Source organism: Rhinopithecus bieti, unplaced genomic scaffold (assembly GCF_001698545.2).
Source record: "Rhinopithecus bieti isolate Rb0 unplaced genomic scaffold, ASM169854v2 scaffold_46235, whole genome shotgun sequence".
Taxonomy (NCBI): Eukaryota; Metazoa; Chordata; class Mammalia; order Primates; family Cercopithecidae; genus Rhinopithecus; species Rhinopithecus bieti.
Window position 1 is genome coordinate 3,073,410 of NW_016819762.1, and position 24,664 is coordinate 3,098,073.

Below are 24,664 nucleotides of genomic sequence, written 5' to 3' on the forward strand. Positions count from 1 at the left end.
AAAAAAAAAAAAAAAAGAAAATAAATACTAATGGTAGAATTCAGTTCTCTCCTCTTCCCCATTATCTATGGTCCACAAAGATTATTCCTCTCTTTGACCGTATATATTATGTACAGTCTGTACTACGTGGTTTGGCACTGATATTTCTGTGTTGTTCTTTATTCTGGGCGTACGTGTACATTTTCTCTATTTGGAAAAATTATTAGTAACTCAAAGGTCAGTTCTCCCATTCCACTTTCTCTAGCCCTTAGTAGTACTAGCCCTTTGCTTTAACGCATTTGTTGAAAACAATGTGTTCAGAAAGCAAAGTAACACTTACCAATAGTCCTATAAATAACATATGATATTCTCAATATTTTAAATAGATTTCCATTTAAGGTTTCTTTTTTTTTTCTACCTTACTTTGTATATATTCCAAAGACCTGAAAGTGGGCTGAATCTCTGACCTTATTCTTTTTATTCAGAGACAAAGAAAATTTCCAATTCTCAAGGAATAAAAATAAACCGTTGTTATATCACTTGCACATGCTGACAAAGGCACTGTTTTATTATTCTCCAAACAAGCCAGGACCTGATCAAATTATTCTGGATAACATCTGTACAAAACTTGAGCTACCTATAAAATTCACAATGGGTTGACATAGCTGACCATTTCCAAATCTTTTGCAACACCTCTGATATTTTTATGATTTGTCATCTCCCACAGAGTGATTCTTTCATTCTGCCGCCTTCCTTCTATACAAAAACTTTCTTTGATTCTCTCCTGATGCTTAGGAGTAAACTCCCTGATGTGTTTGCAATTTATTGTGATCTATTTTCTTTTCCAATAAGGATGAATTGTATACCCCCTCTAATAGTGACCAGTGGGAAAAATGTCTTCAAGTGATGTCAGTGACAAAGTACATTTCATCCATTTGGTACTAAATAAGTGATATGTGACTGTAAATATTGTATTGTATTGCCATTTTAATATAGGAAATGTTGAATAAGAATCTACATCAAGAAATAGGCACCAGACAGTGGTAATGAGAAATGGTAGTTACTGCTATTTTTCTTTGACTTCTGATTTTATTACATCCACAAGAAATTTGGCTTTGCCTATTTAACCATGTTTCTTAAATGGAGGCACAATGAACCAGGTCTGGAGGTCAGCAAGAGGATCCATGATCGAAGTTATGACTCACAATCCAATCCTGGTTTGTTTCTCCAAGGTAGTAATTTCTTTTAATTGAAGCTATAGCCACCTCAAACATGTCCATCACAGTCCCATCTGCATAGAATGATGTTCTACATATCGTCCACCTTGAAAATATCTATATGTTTGTAAAATTAACTCAGGCATCAGGATATTTAGGTTCTTCTGAAGCCTGTCCACCAACTACCCACTGCACCGTTGAGACACAGTTTCTTACTTATGCTTTGGAGTAAACTGTGCAAATACTTTTCCTACACACATTTCCCTACAAATTTCTCATTTGTCTATGTTCCTTTGTCTCTCTTTTTTTTTTTTTTTTTTTTTTGAGGCGGAGTCTCGCTCTGTCGCCCGGATTGGAGTGCAGTGGCCGGATCTCAGCTCACTGCAAGCTCCGCCTCCCGGGTTTACGCCATTCTCCTGCCTCAGCCTCCGGAGTAGCTGGGACTACAGGCGCCCGCCACCTCGCCCGGCTAGTTTTGTATTTTAGTAGAGACAGGGTTTCACTGTGTTAGCCAGGATGGTCTCGATCTCCTGACCTCGTGATCCGCCTGTCTCGGCCTCCCAAAGTGCTGGGATTACAGGCTTGAGCCACCGCGCCCGGCCGTTCCTTTGTCTCTTATTCTGAGATTTTTGTAGTGAGGATCCATGCCTTCTGGACCTCTCAGTACACTCTGCCTACCACAGCACCGGATAAAAGATAAGTGCTCCATTAATATTTGCTGATTGTCAATGTCCAGAGGACTTAAACATTCTTTGGACATCCTGCCTTATCCTCAACCCACTTGACATCAGTTGGGAGTCACGATATTCTGCTTAACTCTCAACTTTCAGCTGCTGTTGAGTAGACCCATAGGGAAGGCAATTTTCACCCAAATAAGACTATTTTGGGAAGCACGGTTTGTAGGAGGCTGTGTTGTAGCCTCTTGAGCCTGAAGGAAAGAACTGAGATGGCAGTGCAAGAGCGCTGATATATACTCTCTCTCCAATTCACATGCATCTGAGGAACAAACACCAAAGGCATGATCCATGAAAGAATCAATAAACTGGACTTCATTAAAATTAAAAACTGCTCTGTGAAAGACACTGTCAAGAGAATGAAAAGAGAAGCCACGGAATGGGAGAAAATATTTGCAGAAGACATATCTGATAAAAGACTGTTATCCAAAATATAGAAAGAATAATTAAAATCAACAATAAGAAAACAACAATCAAAAAATGGTCTAAAGACTTAGACACCTCACTGACATACAAACGGCATACAAATGGTAACTATGCAAACAAATGGCAAATGAGCATATGAAAAGATGCTCCACATCATATGTCACCAGGGAAATGCAAAGGAAAACAACAATGAGATACACTACACACCTATTAGAATGACCAAAATCCAGAACATTGACAACACCAAATGCGGGTGAGAATGTAGAGCAACAAAAACTCCCATTCACTGCTGGTGGGAATGAAAAATGGTATAGCCACTTTTGGAAGACAGTTTGTCAGTTTCTCCCAAAACTATAAATACTATCCTGCATTCTTGCTCCTTGATATTTTCCCAAAGGAGCTGAAAACTTATATCCACACAAAAACCTCCATGAAGATATTTATGAGAGCTTTATTCATAATTGCCAAAACTTGGAAGCAACCAAGATATCCTTCAGTAGATGAATGGAGAAATAAAATTGTGTTATATCCAGATAATGGAATATTATCGAACCTTAAAAGGAAATAAGCTACCAGGCCATGAAGAGACTGGAGAAACCTTACAAACATATGGCTAAGTGAAAGAAGCTAATCTGAAAAGGCTACATACTGTAGGATTCCCAACGACATGCCATTTTGCAAAAGCAAAAATGATAGAGACAATACAAATATCAGTTATTGCCAGGGATTAGTAAGGATGGAGAGATAAACAGGTAGGACACAGAGAGTTTTTAGGGCAGCATTATTCTGCAGGATACTGTAAAAGTGGATACATGTCATTAGATGTTTTTCCAAACCTACAAAATGTACACCACCAAGAGTGAACCTAATGTAAACTATGGTCCTTTTTGATAATGAAGTGTCAATGAGGTTCATCAGTCATAACATATGTGCCACTATGGTGGGGACATTGATACCAGGGGAGGTTGTGCATGGGGGGGGGGGGGGGGGGAGGGGGGGAAAGGTTATGTGGGAAATCTCTGGACCTTCCACTCAATTTTGCTGTGGACCTAAAACTGCCCTGAAAAGAATGTCTATTCTTTTAAAAAATCTTAGATTCTTTTAGGTGGGAAAGTAAATTAGGTATCTTAAGGATAGACTATTCAATAAAAGAAAGTTCATTGTTGTAAATTTCTAAAAATAACAAAAGTGATACAAATAATGTGTTATCAAGCAGAATATATTGATGGATTAGTTAGTTGATTAATGAGTAAGAATACTCTGTAGTCTATAATTAAAACATGTTATTCCATATATATAGATGCTTCTTAAAATCAGAAGATATCTCAACTTTATAAAATACGTTTTGTATTAAAATAATTTTAACATGTATTTCAAAGAAAATCTTCACTTGTGATTTCAGTGGATCACCAGTGAAAATTTAACAACATATTCTAAATGAAAATACAACATGTAAGTTCATTCTATTAAGAAACAAGTGTGATTTGAGAACAGAGAACTAAAAAGCAGAGTTTTGGGAAAAAAAAACCCTAACATTTTGCAGAATCATGAGGTTTAAGGTTATCTTTAAATAAATCAAATACTACTATTGTGAAAAAAATCGTTTTTCAATGTAAGGTGACTTGGATCAAAAAATAGGGATTCAGAGATTTCCAAATAAGAAATGGGATGAAGGAAAAAAGATGACTGCTGTTCCCCAAACTGCTCACTCAGTGTTTATGAAAGATATCTGAATATCATCAGGAAAGTCTCTGTTAGGTCTCTGTGGGTTCCAATGAATTGTGTTTAATAGACTTGTTGAGTAAGCAAATTATGGTAATTTGAAAGAAACACCCCAACCTTTGCACAGAAGGTGTTCCTGAGTGATTTCCTCTTTATTTTCTTTGTTTTGTGGTTGTAATCAGATGCACGATGTGAAGTGTCATTAATCACGTATGATAATGATACTCCCACCATGATTTATGGAAAAGGCTACAGCAATTCCGACATCTGACAAGAGTTACAGTCATTTTATCTTGTCCCTGCGAACATGTTACTGTGTTTCATTGACTTGAGTAGCTTTGTGATTTTAATAGTGTTAATATATAGTACTTAAATATTCTCACGAGGACAACAATAACTCTAATATTAAAATCAAATTATAAAATGAACTTGTCTTCCTTTCTGGAGCATCAGTAAAGAAATTCAGAAAACACATTAACGTGTATCATTACCTGGGGAAGGCAGTTTGAGTTTGATCAACTATACTACTTCAAAAAGACACAATTATTGCCACCATGTGAGTTTAAAAGGGGATTGACTAACACAAGGATAAGACACAAATTGTCTACAGGTGTTAAATATAGTCAAATTTTAAAATTCATATTTTTTATTCCATCTCAATTGAAGGTTTTAGGAGTGAAAATACAGTAATTAAGGCATTTTATAGAACGGTCTATTAGAACAATTTATCCTGAATGTAAAAATTTGATTAAAGACTTGCAAATGATTTTACAAGCTTTACCCAGTGAGTCAGTTATATACTTTAACCTCTACTGGGTTTTTGAAAGATAATGAAATTGTTGAGGAGAATGGTAAAATGACAATAAACTGATTGTTTTACCTTATTTATAAATCCAATGGTTCCTTTGCCATAGTGGTGCTAAGCCCTTGTTCACACCAATGCATTGTACCAAGAAGAAAAGATTACATATAGGCAAGAAGCAGGGAAAGACAAATAGATGTTACCTAACCTACTTGAATTATACTACCGGAGCCTGGCTGAATTTTTAAAACTATCCCCACCATTTAATTAGAGTATTCCTTGGCCATGTTTTGGTTTTTAAATAAAACTTATTTTCATTACTAATGACAACGTCAGAAGAGGAAATAGCAAACATAGAACAATGTTCATAACATTTCTTCTATATTTCCCCAGAAATATTTGTAATTATTTTTACACTGGATTTTTAATTACCATTTTATCCCCTTGAAATGGATACATATGTTGCCTGCTTAACATTAAAATACTGATTAAATACCAAGATAAGGGGCATAAACTTTTGTACAAAATAAACTTTAATAAGCACAAAAGACAGTTCCCTTCTGGGAATAATACTGGCCAATAAGAGAGAGGATGGAATATCCATCTAGATTGGAAACTGGATCATAGCCATTCAGAAGATCCAACAGAGAAGAAATGTAATTTTGAAGTCAACACTCAAGGAACAATAAAAGTTCAAGTAACAGAATCACAGTCAGTTCCCATGTACAATCAATAATAAAACCACGTGTACAAGAATTGAGAGTTTGTGGGGAAAAAGTCTCTTTTCAGTGGTTTTCCACTATTAATTGGAGAGAGAGAGATAAATAATTAATCAGAAAGTTTTACTTTTAACTTTATACTGCATGACTCTAATTTAGGAAGAGCTGGTGGTATGTATTTTAGACATATTGTGCCACAAATTACTAAGTCCTTAAAATTTCCAGTAGAAATCACGAAATTATTTGGAGTGCTTATTTCGGCCTTAATTGATCATCTACAACAAAAATCTTATCATTGACTGTAGCCTTAATGAGACTTTGGAGAGAATACAAAGAACAGAATAGGAATGTGATGTCTGCTGAACTTTATTGATTAAACCCCATGTGTATCTTATGTGCAGTCTACAAAGTATGTGCTTCCAAAAGACATTGTGCACGTACGTATAAACTTTAGAAATGAAGAAAAACTGAGATGACTTCCATGTGTGTTCCTTTGTTTGCCAATGCCTACTGCAATGTAATGAGACTAGAGTAGACATAAAGAGAGCCTATTCCTCAGAACCAGTATAGTATTCCATAATTAGCATCATCATATTTATAATACAGAATATTACAGTGTTTAAATTTGATATTTCTGCCATAGGCTTTTGTCGTCAACTACTTTGGAATACATTTTGCTTTTTTCACTTCTATGTAAAACTTTGATATTATAGACTATTCTTAGTCTTAGCAATCTGCTATTGCTTACAAAACACTTTTATCATATTTTTGTCTCACACAACCATCATAAAAACTTCAGGTAAGTACATCATTTCCACTTCCTATTATCCCCACTTTGAAGATGAGATAACAGAATCTCAGTAACTGGAGAATTTCACTAAGTAACAAGTGGCAGAAGGATATAATCCTCTACTCATTTTACTCAGTAAACAAAAGCCTGTTGACTATGTGATTTGATATACTAGACTCACCTGCATATTGATTTAACAAACTGTACAGTAAATACAAACATAATGCTGTTTTTCAACATTATTATACAATTAAATTTTAAACATAATTCTTCCAAGTTAGCAAAAGTGCCTTCCAATCTTCCTGAGATATATTTAAAGGTTATAGTCGGTAGAAACTTTCATATAAAAGAAGATTTTCATAAGAGTACTTATTTCCTTCTACTGCAGTGAGCCAAATCTTCATTCCTGAACACTCCTAGCTGACTTCATTTGTGATCACTTTTCAGCCTGTATTCCTCCCCGACTGTTAGATGGCACTGTGCCCTGTAACAAAGTGCTATGCCAACTTTTCTAGGATACACATGCCAATCAAATGTGAGATGCAATAGAGAACATTGCAAATGCCATTTCCTTAGGAGGACATCCATTATCTCTGGCAGTAATGTGTATTTAACACCAAATACATCATGAGTGCCAAAATTAAAATTATGAATTATGTACAAAAACATAGTATAGTAGATGTAGATGTCTGGCTCTGCCAGCAAAACACGTTGAATTCTAGGAGGCCATGGAGATCCATTAGGTATACAAGTATCCAGCTGCTCAACACTGTCTTTGGAATTTGAAGTGATTTTTTAAAAAATCCTGTTATTATAATATTAAGCTGTGTTACCCCAGAATTAGAATTAAGCCCAATTACAAGGATGACAATCAGACGCAGTTAGATTCCCAAGCCATATTCAAACACACATACAATGAAGTACAGCCTACAACTTTAAAATTAACTGCTAGTGCATTACTTGGCCAACCCCTTCCCAGGCAGATCTAAATGCTCAAAGGTGCAGTCCTGAATCTATACTTCAGTTTCTCAGTCATATGTCTAAGACTTCAATAACCGCCACATTGGGAATTTCATTCCCAAAAAGCATTTCATGTGGTCTAATCTCCTCACTTCATCGAAGAGCAAAGAACTTAAGTTATTCAGACAACTAATTAGGGTCAAACTAAGAATTCAATTCCAGGTATCTCCTATTTCTGGTCTAATGAGCTTTGGATTACATCAAGTTTCTCCTCTCTTTACATTTTCTCCTATACTATTTTCATATTATGGTCATGATATTAACATGTATTTATATTACATACATATATAATTACAGTTAACTATCTCCAGCAGCGGTTGCATATACTTTGTGACTAGTCAATGAATATTAACTAGTTGCTTATGGAGTTTTATTGTCTCAATAAACAGTGAATTTTCATATCTTCATTAGAATTTATGCTTCTGTTGATACAAAATTTGTGACTGGCAAAATAAAATGGTCTAAGGCCAAAGGGTCCCCATAGGTTGAGCTTGTATCAATGGTCACCCGAGTTATTATGATTCATGAATACCTATCTTAGCCCTCATTGACCTCTACTACTCGTTTGTCTGAGATCCACTTTAGAACGGGAATTCTAAGGCTGGGCTAGGTGTTATTTACCATCGCACCCACTGCACCTGCCAAAGAGTTGGTGTTCAATAAATACTGCTGAATGAAGGGATGAATAAACACATGCAATGGTGTTTTCTACAGATTGCCAAAATTACCCTGGCCAAACCCACTGATTGTCTTTTTCATGCGTGGTTTGTTTTCAAAGATTTCTCATAGGAACTAATGCATCTGAATAAGATCTTCCTTTTAATCGTTCATTCATGACAACAGCCTTTTTTTACTCATGGGCATGAATGATTAAGACCTCTCAGAGGAAATTATTTTAATTACAGAAATCAGAACAGCTTAATTGTAAATGTGCAATGTGAGCACTTTACAAAAGAGATTAGTTGCTTCTCCCTTTATTTCTTTCCGTTGCTTCTCCCTTTATTTCTTTCCTTTCTCCTTAATAATTCTAATAATTCATTGTAAAAAGGTTCCCATCATTTTAGCATTTTGGTACATCTTTCTCTTCTGTTTACCCACACCTAGGGAAACGTACAATGTTCACGTGTGAAGACTATGAAACCACTGGTATACACTTCCCCCCGCTAATAATTTACCAAACTAAATTGCAATAAATAAGTCAACAAGCCTCTGGAAAGATGAGCTGAATTCTAAGACATGAAGGGAAAATCTGAGGGAAAGAAGACTTGTTCCATTAACTGTGGAAACAGTATAGATATCTTTATCTATGTATAGGTAGACAGTATAGATATAGGTGTTTTGGAAGTCTGAGTACAAAGATTCATCACTCTTCAGCAGATCTCGAGCTGCAACTACATCTAGGTGAGAGCTAGAGGGAGATGTGCCTTCTCAGCCTATATTCAGTCATTCATCTTTCATTCATCTACAATGTCTGTCGAGCTGGATGTTCCAAAAAACCTAAAAAGAAGCTACCACTCTGTTGGGTAACCACATGCCATGAGTATTTAATTTTATCTCTTTTGTGAGAAAGCACGGTTTTAGAAAGACCTATATTACATCCTTTTCCAAAACCATCAAGTATTCAGGGCACTATTTACAATAAAGTGGGAGATGTTTAACACATATGACTATTACCTGTCTTCATCCCAACATGGTGTGACTGAAAGAAAGAAAAAAGTAATATAATAGAAGTAATATTTATTGAATGTCTACTATATCCAAATTGCAATAGTTCTTGCTCTGAGGAATGTTAGGGATGGAAGGCATGTTCTTTTCTTGAGCACTAGTTTACAATCTTCAGGTTGGGGAGGCCCACTGTATGGAACAATGTGAAAATTCTGAGGCAACAGACATGCTGAAATCTTAGTACAGGGGTTCTGAAAAGAGGGTGAGTAAAAGACTGGTTCAACCGTAAGGAGCTTCCTGGATACACAAGATGTGGTGGTGAGTGGATTTTAGCAAGTTTTGAGGGAGGTAAGCGAGCTGGGTTTGAAAGAAAGGGGAGAGGAAGGCACGATGAGTAAGGAAAATGGCAGAGAAACTCTCATAAAAATTATACTGGTTGCCGGGAACGGTGGGCAAGACACATTTGCTTGAGAAATTGGTTATTGAGTTGGGGCTAATGATACTAGGCAACAAGGTGAGTTAAGAGATGGAAGACCTGAAGGCAAGGCTGCCGACTTCAGACTTGTCAATCTCTTGAGGATAGGGATATGACATTTCAAGTCCATGCCTAGCAGAGAGTCAAGGACTTAGTAAATACCCCAGATTTTTTAAAGGAATGGATAAGTAATATACTGTCAGGACTTGTAAACAGGACAGTACCCTCATCAAAGTGGTATTTGATGAAGATATTCTTAGGATGCCCAAAAGAAGGTACACAGCGTAATGACTGGGAGGGTTATCTTAAGGTGGCAACAGCCTATTCTTGGAGTCATCAAGATGGTAGATTTCAGCAGAAACCAAGGCATGGGAAAGGGAGAAATATAGACAGGAAGCAACACAGAAAGAACGCAACACAAAAGGAAAGTTACAAAGTGATTGTGTTGCTTGAAATTTCTAAACTCAATTTTCAGTAGTTGGTAGGGTTTCTGAGTACCCAAGAGAAAGGGCAAACCGTAGATGCTGGAATAAAGAAAAAGTAAGAATTTGAGGCTGCAGATAGAAGCTATCTACAAACTTTCTCTCTGTTGGAAATACTCTGACATACTTGTAATCTCTCAAAAAGATTTTTGACTCAGAAGTGAAAAATAGAGAGAAAATGACACTGTGCAGCTAAGATTATGGGATGCTGACATTATATTGGCTGGCCCCTGAAATTGAGTTAATGTTGTGTCCAAAAAACTGCTAAACTAATATTCTGGGCTCCCTTGAGGGAAAGGACTTTAAATCTCACAATAAATCCATTTGCATATTCTAAATTAATTTAACAAATAGAATTACAAAATAAGCCCAAACTCAGCTCTTTAGCACCATGATACTTTGAGCCCAGGAGAAAGTTGTGTGTATTCAGAACATGGTTGCTGCCACAGAGCCATATACTTCTGCCAGGTTGATCTGACTCTCTATATTACAAAAGGAAACCCAATTACAAATCACAATTTGCAGCATGGCGATGAAAGTATCAGTTCCATAATGCACACTTAAAAATTAATAGGAATTACTAAATACAACCCATCTCATGAGAAGCTCGTTCCAGGCATTTTGGGACAAGGAATGTCAATTTGGTTAACTTACTTAGTGTATCACCGTATGCACCCAAGTAATAATTCACTAAAATTGTAATTTCATATTTTTTTTAAAAGTTATATTCTAAAATGTTTAATGACAAATCAAATAGAACCAACGCTTCAGAGCTGTTACCTGAAAAGAACCTTCTTTACCCAAAGATTGTGAAATACCCTCAAATCTATTTGAACGCAAATGAGTCATGTGGTTTTGAGTCATTTAACCCAGTGATGGGCCAGTTTTATGAGTAGTACGACTATTTTTAAAGAGTTAAACATCTCAGAGAGCCCCTTCCCATGGTCATAATTGGGCATTTATTTATTTTGTTTACTGCTGATACTAACATCCACAGACACTTGCCAACTCCTGTATAATGCGTCTCCTTCACTTCCCCAGAGCAGATTGAAAATCACAGAGTAGTTCATCCATGATGACTTGCAACCTTCCTCATAGCCATTACACTTAAGGGACAGCAGTAACACTCCTTGTAGGGCCTTTGAGGCAATGGCAAGAACAAATCCCTCAATAAAGTGTCTATGTTATTTATGTTACAGTTCCAATCACAGACAAAATGCATTATGAAAATACAGAATATTTCTCCATTTTCCTTGTGTATGAATAATCATGAAATAATCAGAAAGTGTATGAATAATCATCCACAAGAGTTTGGCTTCCTAGGGAGATATTTTAAACTTTCTTATCTTAAATAGGAGAATAATGTATTAAAACATTATCTCCACACTAATTCCTTAGCTATAGCCACAAGCTGTTTTCAGCATGTGAAATGTGGCTAGTCCAACTCCAAATGTGCTCTAAGTGCAAAACACACACCAAAATTTTAGGCTGGAGTGTAACGGCGTGATCTCAGCTCACTGCAACCTCTGTCTCCCCAGTTCAAGTGATTCTTCTGCCTCAGCCTCCTGAGTAGCTGGGATTACAGGTGCCCACCACCATGCCTAGCTAATTGTTTTGTACTTTAAGTAGAGACAGGTTTCACCACGTTGGCCAGGCTGGCCTCAAACTCCTGACCTCAGGTGATCCACCTGCCTCGGCCTCCCAAAGTGCTGGGATTACAGGTGTGAGCCACCGTGCCCAGCCTGAAAATTTTAAATTACATACATGGCTCAAATCATATTCCTGTCGAAGAGCACTGCCGTAGACCAAGGAGTTTTATATTAGGTCGATGTGTTTAAAGACAAAACTTCAACTGTGTGTGAAGCAGTGTGGAATATTACAGCACAGAGTCTGCGTCATTCTGCTTTAGGTTTCTTATCTACTAAGTGGAATGATAACCATATCTATCTCCTAGGTTTAATGTAAGGGCTAAATGGCAAGGTGCAAAAGAACAGCATAGTGGCTGGCAAGTAATCATTTGTTAGCTTGCATCACATTAAACAGAAAGAGAATTATCATAATGGTGACGATGTTACAATGACATAAAATAGGAACAATTCTTAGCCTGTGCTTGCTATAAATTTTCGTACACTTTGACTTCAGTGTCTAGTTGTATATATTACGAGGATGTTTTGAGGGCATTAATTGAAGGGGGGATTCTTCCCTGGTCCCAACATCAGAAATAGTAGAGTTTTCTTAGCTTTTGGTTTACTTTCATTTAACTAAGAAATAGTGTTTACCAGCCAGGCGTGATGGCTCATGCCTGTAATTCCAACACTTTGGGAGGCTGAGGTGGGCAGATCATGAGGTCAAGAGATCGAGACCATTCTGGCCAACATGGTGAAACCCCATCTCTACTAAAAGTACAAAATTAGCTGGGTATGGTGGTGCATGCCTATAGTCCCAGCTACTCAGGAGGCTGAGGCAGGAGAATCTCTTGAACACAGGAGGTGGAGGTTGCAGTGAGCTGAGATCGTGGCATTGCACTCCAGCCTGGCAACAGAGCGAGACTCTGTCTAAAAAAAAGAAAAGAGAGTATTTACACCAAATGATGGCCAATATAAAGCTTAAAGGAGACTTTGCAATTTCATAGGCTAGGGAGATGAACAATAACTGTGAGTGAAGTTCACTGAGTGAGTTCTTTAACCATAGATGCTATTTGTATTTTAAATATTTAACATTGTGTACTTCCAAAACAAACAAAAAAAAATAGCATTATTTTTTAAGCACTATTTTTCTTGACACATGGCTTATTTGGATTACACGTTTTCACTTTTGGTTAAAAAATAGGTACAGAAAATATTTATTTTTTATGAACAAAAGAGCTGAGCACCAAGCTAAATGGCAACTAACACTGAATTCAGGATCAGGCCAACTCCAGCAGTGTTCAGACATGCGTTAAACTGAACATGGATGCTAAGGCAAAAAAAGCTCAGTCTAAACACTAACTCCAGCTAATCTTTGCTATGCAATTGCCGACTCAGGGTTGTTGTATCTTCCAAGAAACTGTAGAAACCCATATTTTACGTCAATCCGCCCAACTTAAAATCATTGCTCGAAATCTTAAAGAGTTCATGCCAAATAAATTATGTTTTTTATATAACTGGGCCAGTTTGGACCAAGGTCCACCAGTTTTAATCTGACATAGATTCAGATTTGGGGCCCAATGGAAAGTACTGTTCATGGATTTCTACCAAACATTTTTTGTCAGCCTCATTCCTTACCTCCCATTTATATACCCACCCTTTCTTTTCCCTTTTGAATGAAAACTTTCCAAGTTATGGAACTATATGGAGTAGGTACAAATTGATCAGTAAATTCCAGCAGTTAAATAAGAGAGCCATGGAGCTCCCATGCACCTCGGAATTCAGAGTGAAAAGCGAGTCAGGCTAGACATGCACACATATGTACACCCACACACGCAAACGAACGATGCGAGCCAACTGTTTTCTAGGTAAGGCTGTTTAGGGAATTATTTTTTTGTAAGAGATACCCAGATATATTGGCAGCAGACAAATCTCTTAGGTTGTAAAAGAAAATTTTAAGATATAGGAGTACTAAAAAAAAAGAAAAGTGTCAACAAGGTGGGGAAATGCATGTGATGTTAAAATGATGAAAGTAGAATTTAATATCAAACATCTCACATAATTTGGCAATATAAAATGATATTACAGATACACTGGAAATACAAACTTTTGACATTTAATTATCTGTTGGTATGTCAAATTTAGAATTATTTTATTTTCTTCTTTGTACTTTTCTGCTTCTTCAAAAAAATTCAGATGAACACACATATTGATTTTAGGATAAGAAAAAAAATATATGAAGATACATAAAATTATTGTTCTTACCACCAACAAAAAATAAATATCCTGGTGATTTAAGCTGGAGCAACAATTTAAACTTTCTCAGTAATTTGAAGGAAATAAACGTCCATTTGGCTAGGATGAGTCATAATATTATTTCATTTCTCCAGTTCTCTACTGCAAAATCACAACCCAAGTGACAAACACAAGCAATCAATAGGGAAGTCTTGAACAGCCGGGAGTGAAAGGTTTTAAAATTTGTTAAACATTTAGTATAACAGACCATAGTTGGGAAAGTACTATCACATTAACACTGAAGAAAAAACCTGCACAAATAAAAGGACTTTCAATCTGGATTCTATCTTCCATCCTAGCCAAAATGTCAGGGTACTTTTTTCTCCATTCCAAATAGATATTTTGATATTTTATGGAAAATGGGGCATAAATATTTTATATAGTTCTCCTCTCTCTACCAATGTAATAGAATATTGCAAGGTTCGTCTTTCCAATAAAACGCTTTATTGCAAGTACAGTTGAATTCTCCTTGGCCGAGTCTTTGATTTGTGCAACAAAATTCTAAGATGGAAAGAACAAAGACTTCTGCAAAGTGCTTGGTTCTCTGCTAATTTTTAAAGCACTATAAAATTGAGTACTTCTTACTAAATGTTGTCCATTTTCATTCAAAAACAATGAAATAAATATTTCCTTATGTCTTGATACATTTTAGTAAGAGAATGTGTTTTAGAAAGCCAAGAGCAAATGAAAATTTTAACACCCATTATTTATAAATGAATATATTTCTGTGTGAAAAGACTTGTATTTGTACCTACTATAAAATAGTATGCATAATGTTTCCATAATTAATGTATTTATGAAAGTTTAAAATATTCACTGAATGTACTTTTGATTGCCAAAATTCTATACAGAATTAACATAGAAAAGTAGATTTTCCTCACTTCTTCAGATACTACGATCTGAAAAGGTTAAAATTTCCATATAAAATCCACTGTTCTCTGTTCAGTATTAAATATGACAGTGGCATTTTGACATGCAGCATGTTCCTGCAAGGGCAAAACGGAATTAAAAAATTCTGTGTATGCAAGCCACTTAAGTGTCATTTGATGTTAACTTGCAGGATCTATAGATTTCGGCTATAGTTTTACTTACATCTGAATGTTAGAGTCACCATTATCCTATTACTGACACTCTGAACTGTCCATTTTCACTCTTGGTTATTTGATTTAGACCCCAAAATGCAGAGTTTCAACATTGTTTGGTATGATTACTATATTCTAAGTATCTGGGATTGATCCATTGTGTTTGTGCTGAATATCACTCATCTAGACAAAGAGGTATAAAGCAAATAGATGCAAGGGAATAACCCTTGCTTGCAATGAGAAAGATAACAATGGAGGAAATCTATAAAATGTAATAATGTACCCCCCCCTTCTTACAAATATCTGTATGACCTAATATCTCATTATTAAAATGTTAGGATGTCATGCTCCCTACATAAGTCCCACTTCACTATGTCAGCACTATTAAGGCAATATATCTGTCAAGCTTTATTAAAATTCTTTTGATGTNGATTACTATATTCTAAGTATCTGGGATTGATCCATTGTGTTTGTGCTGAATATCACTCATCTAGACAAAGAGGTATAAAGCAAATAGATGCAAGGGAATAACCCTTGCTTGCAATGAGAAAGATAACAATGGAGGAAATCTATAAAATGTAATAATGTACCCCCCCCTTCTTACAAATATCTGTATGACCTAATATCTCATTATTAAAAATGTTAGGATGTCATGCTCCCTACATAAGTCCCACTTCACTATGTCAGCACTATTAAGGCAATATATCTGTCAAGCTTTATTAAAATTCTTTTTGATGTGTATCTTGGCTCATAAACCTCTATAGTGCACTGATATTGCACCAGGGAATGTCCTTGTAACATTGAATCTCTGAAGATGGGACAATAAAAGAGAAATCCTCCAAACTTTCAAGTTGGGCCCATGGTATCACATACCTTGCCTACTCTCCTCACTTGTACATGTGTAAGTGATTATGGTGTGCCTGCTGTGCAAACCTTGTTTCACAGAACCTTCTCGTAGGAAGAGCATAACTGCATTCAGAGATAAATGTCCAAAAACGAGCAGCATTGAGACTGGGATAAACATCAGGTTCGTTTTCCTTCGTAAAGCTGTTTTACAAGCAGCATTCTCTGAGTTATAGCACTGGAGTTTTATCCTTGGGTCTTTTTCATTTGTGCTGTACCTTAATTGGCATATTTCACTCGTGAATGTTCCCTATTAGTAACAAAGACGTCTCGTCTGCTTGTAGTATACATTTTCCACGGCCCCAGGGAAGTTCTTGTATTTGAGGGGGATAGGCAAACAGTAGACATGCCAATCATGATGGGTTTTCTGAAAGCTCATCACGGTTGTAAATGCCCAGAATATACCCTAGGGAAAAACTGCTAGGGTAGGAAGGTACAAAAACAGGTAAAGAGGAGCTGAACACAGGAACGGTAAAACCCAAACATATCAACAAAATCAACCAAAATATGTTCATTATTTTCCTGTTTTTAGCATTATTCTAGAATTAGTACATTTCAAGTTATCTGTTTGGGGTTCAAATTATCTGAACAATCTCTGGTTGATGGATTTTTCCCAATATACCATGACCTGTTCAGGGTATCTAATTCTTCCCGATTTAAGCTAAGAGGGTTGTAATTTTCCAGGAATTTATTCATCTCTTCTAGGTTTTCTAGTTTATGTGCATAAATGTGTTCATAGCAGCCTTGAATGATCTTTTGTATTTCAGTGGTGTTAGCTGTAGTATCTCCTGTTTCATTTCTTAGTGTGGTTATTTGGATTTTCCCTCTTATTGATTAATCTTGCTAATAGTCTATCAATTTTATTTATCTTTTCAAAGAACCAGGTTCAATAACAAGTAGTGAGATTGAAATGGTAATTTAAAAATTACCCACAAAAAAAATGTACAGGACCGGATGGATTCATAGCAGAATTCTACAGACATCAAAGAAGAATTGGTACCAATCCTTTTGACACTGTTCCACAAGATAGAGAAAGAAGGAACCCTCCCTAATTCATCCTATGAAGCCAGCATCACCATAATACCAAAACCAGGAAAGGACACAACCCAAAAAGAAAACTACAGACCAATATCCTTGATGAACATAGATGCTAAAATCCTTAACAAAATACTAGCTAACTGAATTCAACAACATATCAAAAAGATAACCCACCATGATCAAGTGGGTTTCATACCAGGGATGCAGGGATGTTTTAACATATGCAAGATCTTGGCTCATAAACTTCTATAGTGCACTGATATTGCAACAGGGAACGTTCTCATGACATTGAATCTCTGAAGACAGGACAATAAAAGAGAAATCCTTCAAACTTTCAAGTTGGGCCCATGGTATCACACACCTTGCCTCACTTGTACATGTGTAAGTGATGATGATGTGACTGCTGCACAAAGTTTACACAACAGTGTAAACTTTGATAAGTCACAGTTCACATTCACAATAAATGTGATACACCACATAAACAGAATAAATGCAATACACTGCATAAACAGAATTAAAAAACAATATATCATGACTTGATGCCTGATCCCATGGAGTACAACTCATATGCTGCTCACACATAGGAGACTCACCATGGAAATTCAACATCCCAGGAAAAGTCCCACTGATGGTGTCAGAGCAATGTGAAATTGCAGTAAAGAATTTTTTTAACTTTCAATTTTTGTACGTATCTTGTTGCAAAACAGTAACAGCCTATTTATGAACGTGCACCAGTCCATGAACCAAGATTTGCATACCTTGTTCTAGAATGTGTAGGGGAAGAAGAGTTAACTTCTCAACCAATTAAACCACTCAAGTCAACCTGCACTTGCTAAAGTCAGTAACATCCTAATGGCCAGATCCTAAGGTCTGTTTTCTCTGCCCTTTCTACTTAACTATCTGCCACAGTTGATGCTATTGATTAGTCTATTTCTTGAATTCTCCCTCCCTTTACTTTCAGGAGGGCATGCTTTGCTGGTTCTTGTCATTTGTCTTTGTTTTCGGAACGCTCTTTAAATGTGTACAGTCTCTGACATTTCATCTGATCCTGATTCTTCTTTCTCTAGCTAAATGTTACTATCCTTTGCCCACAAACATTTATATGTTGGTGATATGCAAATCACACATGAACTACAAAAAAACTTTCATTCACCTATGGCCTTTTTGTGATTGTGTTCATTTCTGGAATGCCCCCCCAAAATTAACTCCAATCCAAAAACCACCACAGAAGGAACAAAATCAATAATTCAGGTGATAACGACAACAGGTGATCTTTGTATTCTCAATTCTTTCTCAAAAGCAAACACTTAAATAGAAAACAATTTTTCTTGTAAATTGCATCCATGGTAGATTCTTCAGAATGGTTTTCCATTGTTATCAGAGAATACTTCAAACAGAGGCATTTCATAGCCTCTGTTGCATTAAATTTGATGATACCATTTTTCCTTACAGTGCATCAACCACATTTATTGAAAGTTGACTTTGTCTGTTGCTTTCTAGGCACACATTGTTAATGCAAAGCTGTTTAGTTGGGAATGAACCACTTAAAAGGCTCTTTGAGCAAAAACATCAGTCTATGTAGCAGACATAGGTGGGTATCTGTTGATGAAAATATTCTGGTCTTACTAAAGACTAAAAGCCAGACTTTTCAAAGTCATGACTCACAGGAAGAAAGATTTTTGATAGATAGATGGATAGAGAAATAGATGACAGTATTTGTCAATAGTTCAAGTTATATGGATCCCAGCTCTACTACCTCCCCTATTTATCTGTAATAAATCAATGAGATGACTTGCAAAGTGGAAATGATTGCTCTTGACATAATTTACAGCTTTTACTCATAGAAGTCACTTTTTTTTCTTTTGGAGATGGAGTTTTGCTCTTGTTGCCAAGGCTGGAGTGCAATGGCGTGATCCTGGCTCACTGCAACCTCTGCCTCCCAGGTTCAAGCAATTCTCCTGCCTCAGCCTCCCAAGTAGCTGGGATTACAGGCATGTGCCACCACCCCTGGCTAATTTTGTATTTTCAGCAGAGACAGGGCTTCTCCATGTTGGTCAGGCTGGTCTTGAACTCCTGACCTCAGGTAATGTGCCTGTCTTGGCCTCCCACAGTGCTCAAGTTGCAGGTGTGAGCCATGCGCCTGGCCAGAAGTCACTTTTTTTGAGACAGGATCTGGCTCTGTTGCCCAGGCTGAAGTGCACTGGCACGATCTCAGCTCACTACAACCTCTGCCTCCTGGGCTCAAGCCACTGTCACACTGCAGCCTCTCGAATAGCTGGAACTACAGGTGCATGCCACCATGCCTGGCTAATTTTTCTATTTTTTTTGTTGAGATGGGATTTCACCATGTTGCCTAGGCTGGGTCTTGAACTCTTGAGCTCAAGCTATCTACCTGCCTCTGCCTCCTCAAGTGCTAGAATTACAAGCATGAGACACCATGCCATGCCAGAAGTCACTTTTATTAAAGAAAACATATAAAAATCATGCCTTCTTAGTGTAAATGGCATCATGATGGACTAGTGAAGACACTATAGTCATTTCCACATTTGCCTTTCTAATAAATAAAGACTAGTTTAAGCAGACAATCTGTTAATATCTCTTTATGAAGCCCTCTCTCTTCCTCACAATGTTTCACAAGCCTTCGAGTGACTGCCGGTATCCATGTTTCCACTCACTAGTGGTGGAAGATAAGGGAATAAGGGTGGTATTTTAATAAAGGGACAGTGCTAAAAATAGTCCAAATCCATTCTGTCAAGGTGACTACATTATCAAAATTTATTTTTTCTTCATTTTAGAGCTCTGCCTTTCATGCCTTTCTGACATCCCGTAGCACAATATGGAACATGGAAACTGACTTGTTAGCAGGTCCATAAACAGTAGTTAGTACTACAAACAACTGAGGGTAGCTCAGGGACTCAATTGTAGTTACACAGGTAGAAAAAGACATGGACAATGGTAAAGTCTTTCTACATCTTAATTTATTTCATTAAAAAGCTTTACACAATACATGCATGTATGCATGCATGCACATACATGCGCGTGCACGCACACGCGCACACACACACTCCTCAAGCACCTGGCTTAAGAAATAGTATGTTATTGATAACTTAAAAATCTCTATGTATCCCTCCTTCATCTTACCTCCAAACTGCATCTCCAGAGGTAACCACCATCTGATTTTCCTTTTATCACTCTTTGAAATTTCTTTGGAGTTTTACTACATATAATTTTTTCCCAAATAACGTATTGCTTAGTTTTACATTTTTGAACTTTATACAAATGTATGTATTTTAGGTGACTTGATGTTTATCTCTCACAATGAGGTGTCTGTGACTCGTTTCATGAGCACTTTCTCTGCTCTGGAAAATTTCATAAGGTGAAGAGATCACCATTTAGGTAGATGGGCCATTTGTGACGTTTCTACTTTCTATATCACTCTAAAAGATGCTGCTACAAAAATTCTTCTATATGTCTAATTGTATGCACGTGTAACAGTTTATCCAGATGAAATTGAAGTTTTAGAATATGTGCATCTTCAGCAAAACAGGTATTTTCAGATTATAATCTAAAGTGAGCATATCAATTGATAATTCCACCAGCAAAGCATGGAGCTTCCTGATATTCCACCTCTCATTAACACTTGACGTGCTCAAAACAGTCACTCACACAGAAAATGAATCCTGGGTGACTGCCCACATATATTCACTACAGAATCACATAGTGCTTCTGCGGTCAGACCTTGAGTAATAGTTACTTAAAATAAACTGGCCCCATCTGAAGGCTAGAAAAAGACAGTGTTTGCATTCATAAGATGGCAAGCAGAAGTTTTAAAAATAATTCTGTTGATGCTTACAATTTAGACCTCCATTTTTCTGGTAAGAAATTTCCCAATAATGTTCTGAACATTATGTCAAAACATTTGTGTCAAACTGCTGTGTTCTGCCAAAGAGGTAAATTTTCCAGTCAAAGCAATTAATTAGAAGATATTCATGATGTCTTTCAAGATTAAGAAGTCACCATAAGTGTAGAGAGAAACTGAAGAGAAAAAAAAAAAAAAAAATTACCCAAATCAGGATGCAGGAGACAAGCCAGTTTGCTGATCTCCATTTGGGAATTCTGCTCTTCTGTCATCATTTCTCCAACTCTGAATCACTCAATTAATAGACCATAAAGAGGCTTCAGGTTTATGAAGGGCTTAAACCTCAAACACAATTCTTGCTTCTCTTTTTAGTATATTTAGTCTTTGTGATTCTTTATTCTTATTACAAAAACACTTTGGGTGCTGAAAATCATCATAGTGTCAGTAGATCACAAATTGCTAGTTTAGTCAGCTCTAGACCATCTTGTAATCATAGGTAAGGAAGTTCATTGGTAAAATACTCAAATTCCTGAGACATAAATTATTTGCAAAAACATTTCTCAACTTCTTTCAAACCAAGTCTATATATACATACACCATATCTATCTATCTATCTATCTATCTATCTATCTATCTATCTATCTATCTATCTATCTATCTCTATCTATCTATCTATCTATCTATCTATCTATCTATCTATCTATCTATCTATCTATCTCTATCATCTATCTATCTATCTATCTATCTATCTATCTATCTATCTATCTATCTATCTCTATCGTCTATCTATCTATCTATCTATCTATCTATCTATCTATCTATCTATCCATCCTTCTATCTGTCTACCCATCTCCAAAAGGCAGTGCCCAAATGTCAGATGGGGCTTATAATTTTAACTGACTAGGGATTGTTGGTCCTGAAGGGATCAGTGGCAGAGATAATACAGTGTTAGAGGATGCATTTCTCACCACTTCTAGAGAAAAAGGTCATACTCTACTGATGGTTGGCTCATGAGGTCATCCTTCCCTAGAAGGAAGAGCATGTTAGACTTTGGTCAACAAAGACTTCAGTTGAGACAGTCAGAGAGTGACCAAGGGGAGACACCATCTCTGGGCAGTTGTGAATGCCACTCTGTGAAAAGCAGGAGGGAGAGCCAGCAGCAGCCTCCCCCATGGCTTTGTAGACACTTTGCTAGAAAATATTCTGTTATCTCACTGGAAACTTGCCAGATCATAATACACACATCTGAACCTTATTAACACTCAATTAGAATAAATACACATAATCAGGAATATATCCATCCATACTTTGAATTTCTTAAATTCATATTTCTCAAAGGCTGGCTACATGTTTCATCCTTCAACAAAATCAAAAGCTTCAGCTTGCAGCCTCTGTAACTAAGCCTATTATTGAGTTTAACTTATTAAATTAATTTACACTTATTTTACAACAAACTGCATCTACTCAAGGAAATATGGAATGCATATTCATTTTCTATACTTATTCATATTTTACTGACAGTCCTCAGGTGATATATTTCCTCTTGCTATTCTACTTAGCTAATTCCTTATAAATTCCTTTTTGGGGCTCTAGTTTCTTTGGTATCTAAAACATTGTTGAGATTCAATGTAAAGATATTATTTTAAACATTAGAATCACATGCCCTTTATATTGTTAAATAAGCCCTTGTAATTATTTCCTTCAGTGCCTTCCTGCAAATAACCTGTCTGTATGCTCAAATAAATGTTTAGGAAATTAACAATTGAAAATGGGCTATTATGGATTTTATTGACAGTGCAATAGAGAAACATTTTTAAGGGTATACACAATCTTTATGCTAGGATGTAAATATTGAGGAGATCAACGTGTCAAAAAAAAAGAAGCATTACAGGACAGTACCAATAGTTAAAAAAAATAATGTGGCTCTTTCGCACAGCCCTGCAATAGAAAAGTAGTGTTTGGGAATAACCCTTGTACAAATATACCTTCTTTGAGTGACATAATACCAGATTCCTGTTACATATTATTTTTAACTTTACTTCTTTAAGTAATTATCTTTCATTTTATTTGTAGGACTGACCTCACAAGTGCCTTAAATGTCAAGAAAGAACTTAAACAAAAGCAGACATCCCCTACACAGGAAATATTCAATGTTTAAGTAGTGGAATGTAGAATTATCCCTTACATCCAAGGTATAGAGATGTTATCCTCAATAAAGACCCAAAAGTAGATTCATGATTGATCTTATTCATAAGCCCAAGGCAATGCATGGTATGAAATTACAAAGATAAGAGGTAACAAAAGAAATTCTCTGCAAGAATCTATACTTGGTATTCATTAGTGCTTCCTAATCCAGTAATACAGGTGTCAGCAAAGGGCTCTTCTTTTACCATGAAGGAATTAGGCCACATTGACACATGATGATAAAGAAGAAGCGCCAGGTGCTGATGTCCTGAACAATAACTTGTCTCTACTCGCAGGTCCATGAAGACTGTCATCTTGACTCCCTAGAGGATTATAACCTCTAAATGGATTGTTTCATGAGTATTTATCATCCTTAAAACCCTCATCAGAAATACCAAATGATCATAGTTGCAACGCACCTGCTTTTGCACTATTGATACTAAAGCTTCTCTGCTTTACTGTTGACAAGTATTAACATTAATTTTCCAACCACATAGAAAGGTTTAAAATCCTGTCTTTTCTCACACAAAGCAAGGAAAAGAAAGCCAGAATTATACTTTGATATTTAGCTGATTTCTCTAAGAGCAAGGACCACCAATTAAGAAATTTTACCTTGATTTTTTTTTTTTTTTGTAAACATTGGTTTTAAAAAAGAGTAAACAAGGAAGACCAACTAGAAAGACAACACATTTTCAATTACCTTGGAAACTCGGTTTGCAACTTCTCTGCCCACAGTCAGCCCCTGGACAAAGGTCCTGGCAGCAATGAAGGCGCGGGTGACCTGAATCTTCAGTTTCCGGGGCACGTCTCCAAATGGCTTGAGCTGGTCAGTGTATTTGCTCACGCATTCCAGGTAGTCTTCACTGAAGTGATACTGAGGGTTTATCAGCTGAAACATTCGTTCCAGGAGCCGAGCCCAAAAGTCATTGAGCATTTCTTCCAGATTCACATTACCGCCAGTGTAGTATCTTTTCAGCTCTGTGAAGAGGTCCTGAAAGACTTCCGAATTCTGCATGTACAGCATGCCATAGGTCCGTACAAACATATCATTTAGTGACTTTTCTGCATTCTCCAGGAGCTCTCGGAAAAATTCTGCAGATAAAACAGAAAGAAGTCATAAATTCATGAAATCTAGAAAGCCCAAGGCACCTACTTACCTTAAGTACAACTGCTTTTAATTGACATTTTCATGGAAAAACATATTCTGTGATTATGGTGTTAATGGACAGATAAAAATCATATTCTCAATGGGATTTGACCTCCATCTATGATCCTGTATGACTCAAAACAGAATACCCCATGATTTCCATTAACATTAGGAGTCTACCATGTAATCCTCTTCCAAAATAGCTCCATTCTTTTACCATTTCTTGTTAAATTTTAAATAATCCTACGGTTTGATACAAACTCAAATCAAAATCTGCTGTAAATATAATGTGCAGAGTATTGTTGTTTACATAATGATAAACACATTTGCTTCAGTTTATTTATAAATTTGTCCTAACACTAAATTCCATTAAATTGCTTTTATTTGAAATACTCCACAAATGAGATGTTCAAATTAATGTCATATTTTAGACTCTTTCTAGTTTCCATATATAGCAATCAATTAGCAATGTTCAGATATTCATAATGCAATTAAATTCA

General features: G+C 36.4%; 1 protein-coding gene across 1 annotated transcript in view; it reads right to left on the minus strand.

Annotated features, from left to right (window-relative positions):
• GPC6 (glypican 6) overlaps nucleotides 1-24,111 on the minus strand; it is a 609,430-nt gene extending 585,319 nt beyond the window's left edge. Inside the window, exon 1 of the mRNA XM_017859220.1 lies at nucleotides 23,718-24,111. Coding sequence (XP_017714709.1) covers nucleotides 23,718-24,062 — 345 coding nt within the window. The 5' untranslated portion in view covers nucleotides 24,063-24,111. The remainder of the gene's footprint in view (nucleotides 1-23,717) is intronic.
• Nucleotides 24,112-24,664: the final 553 nt, after the last annotated feature.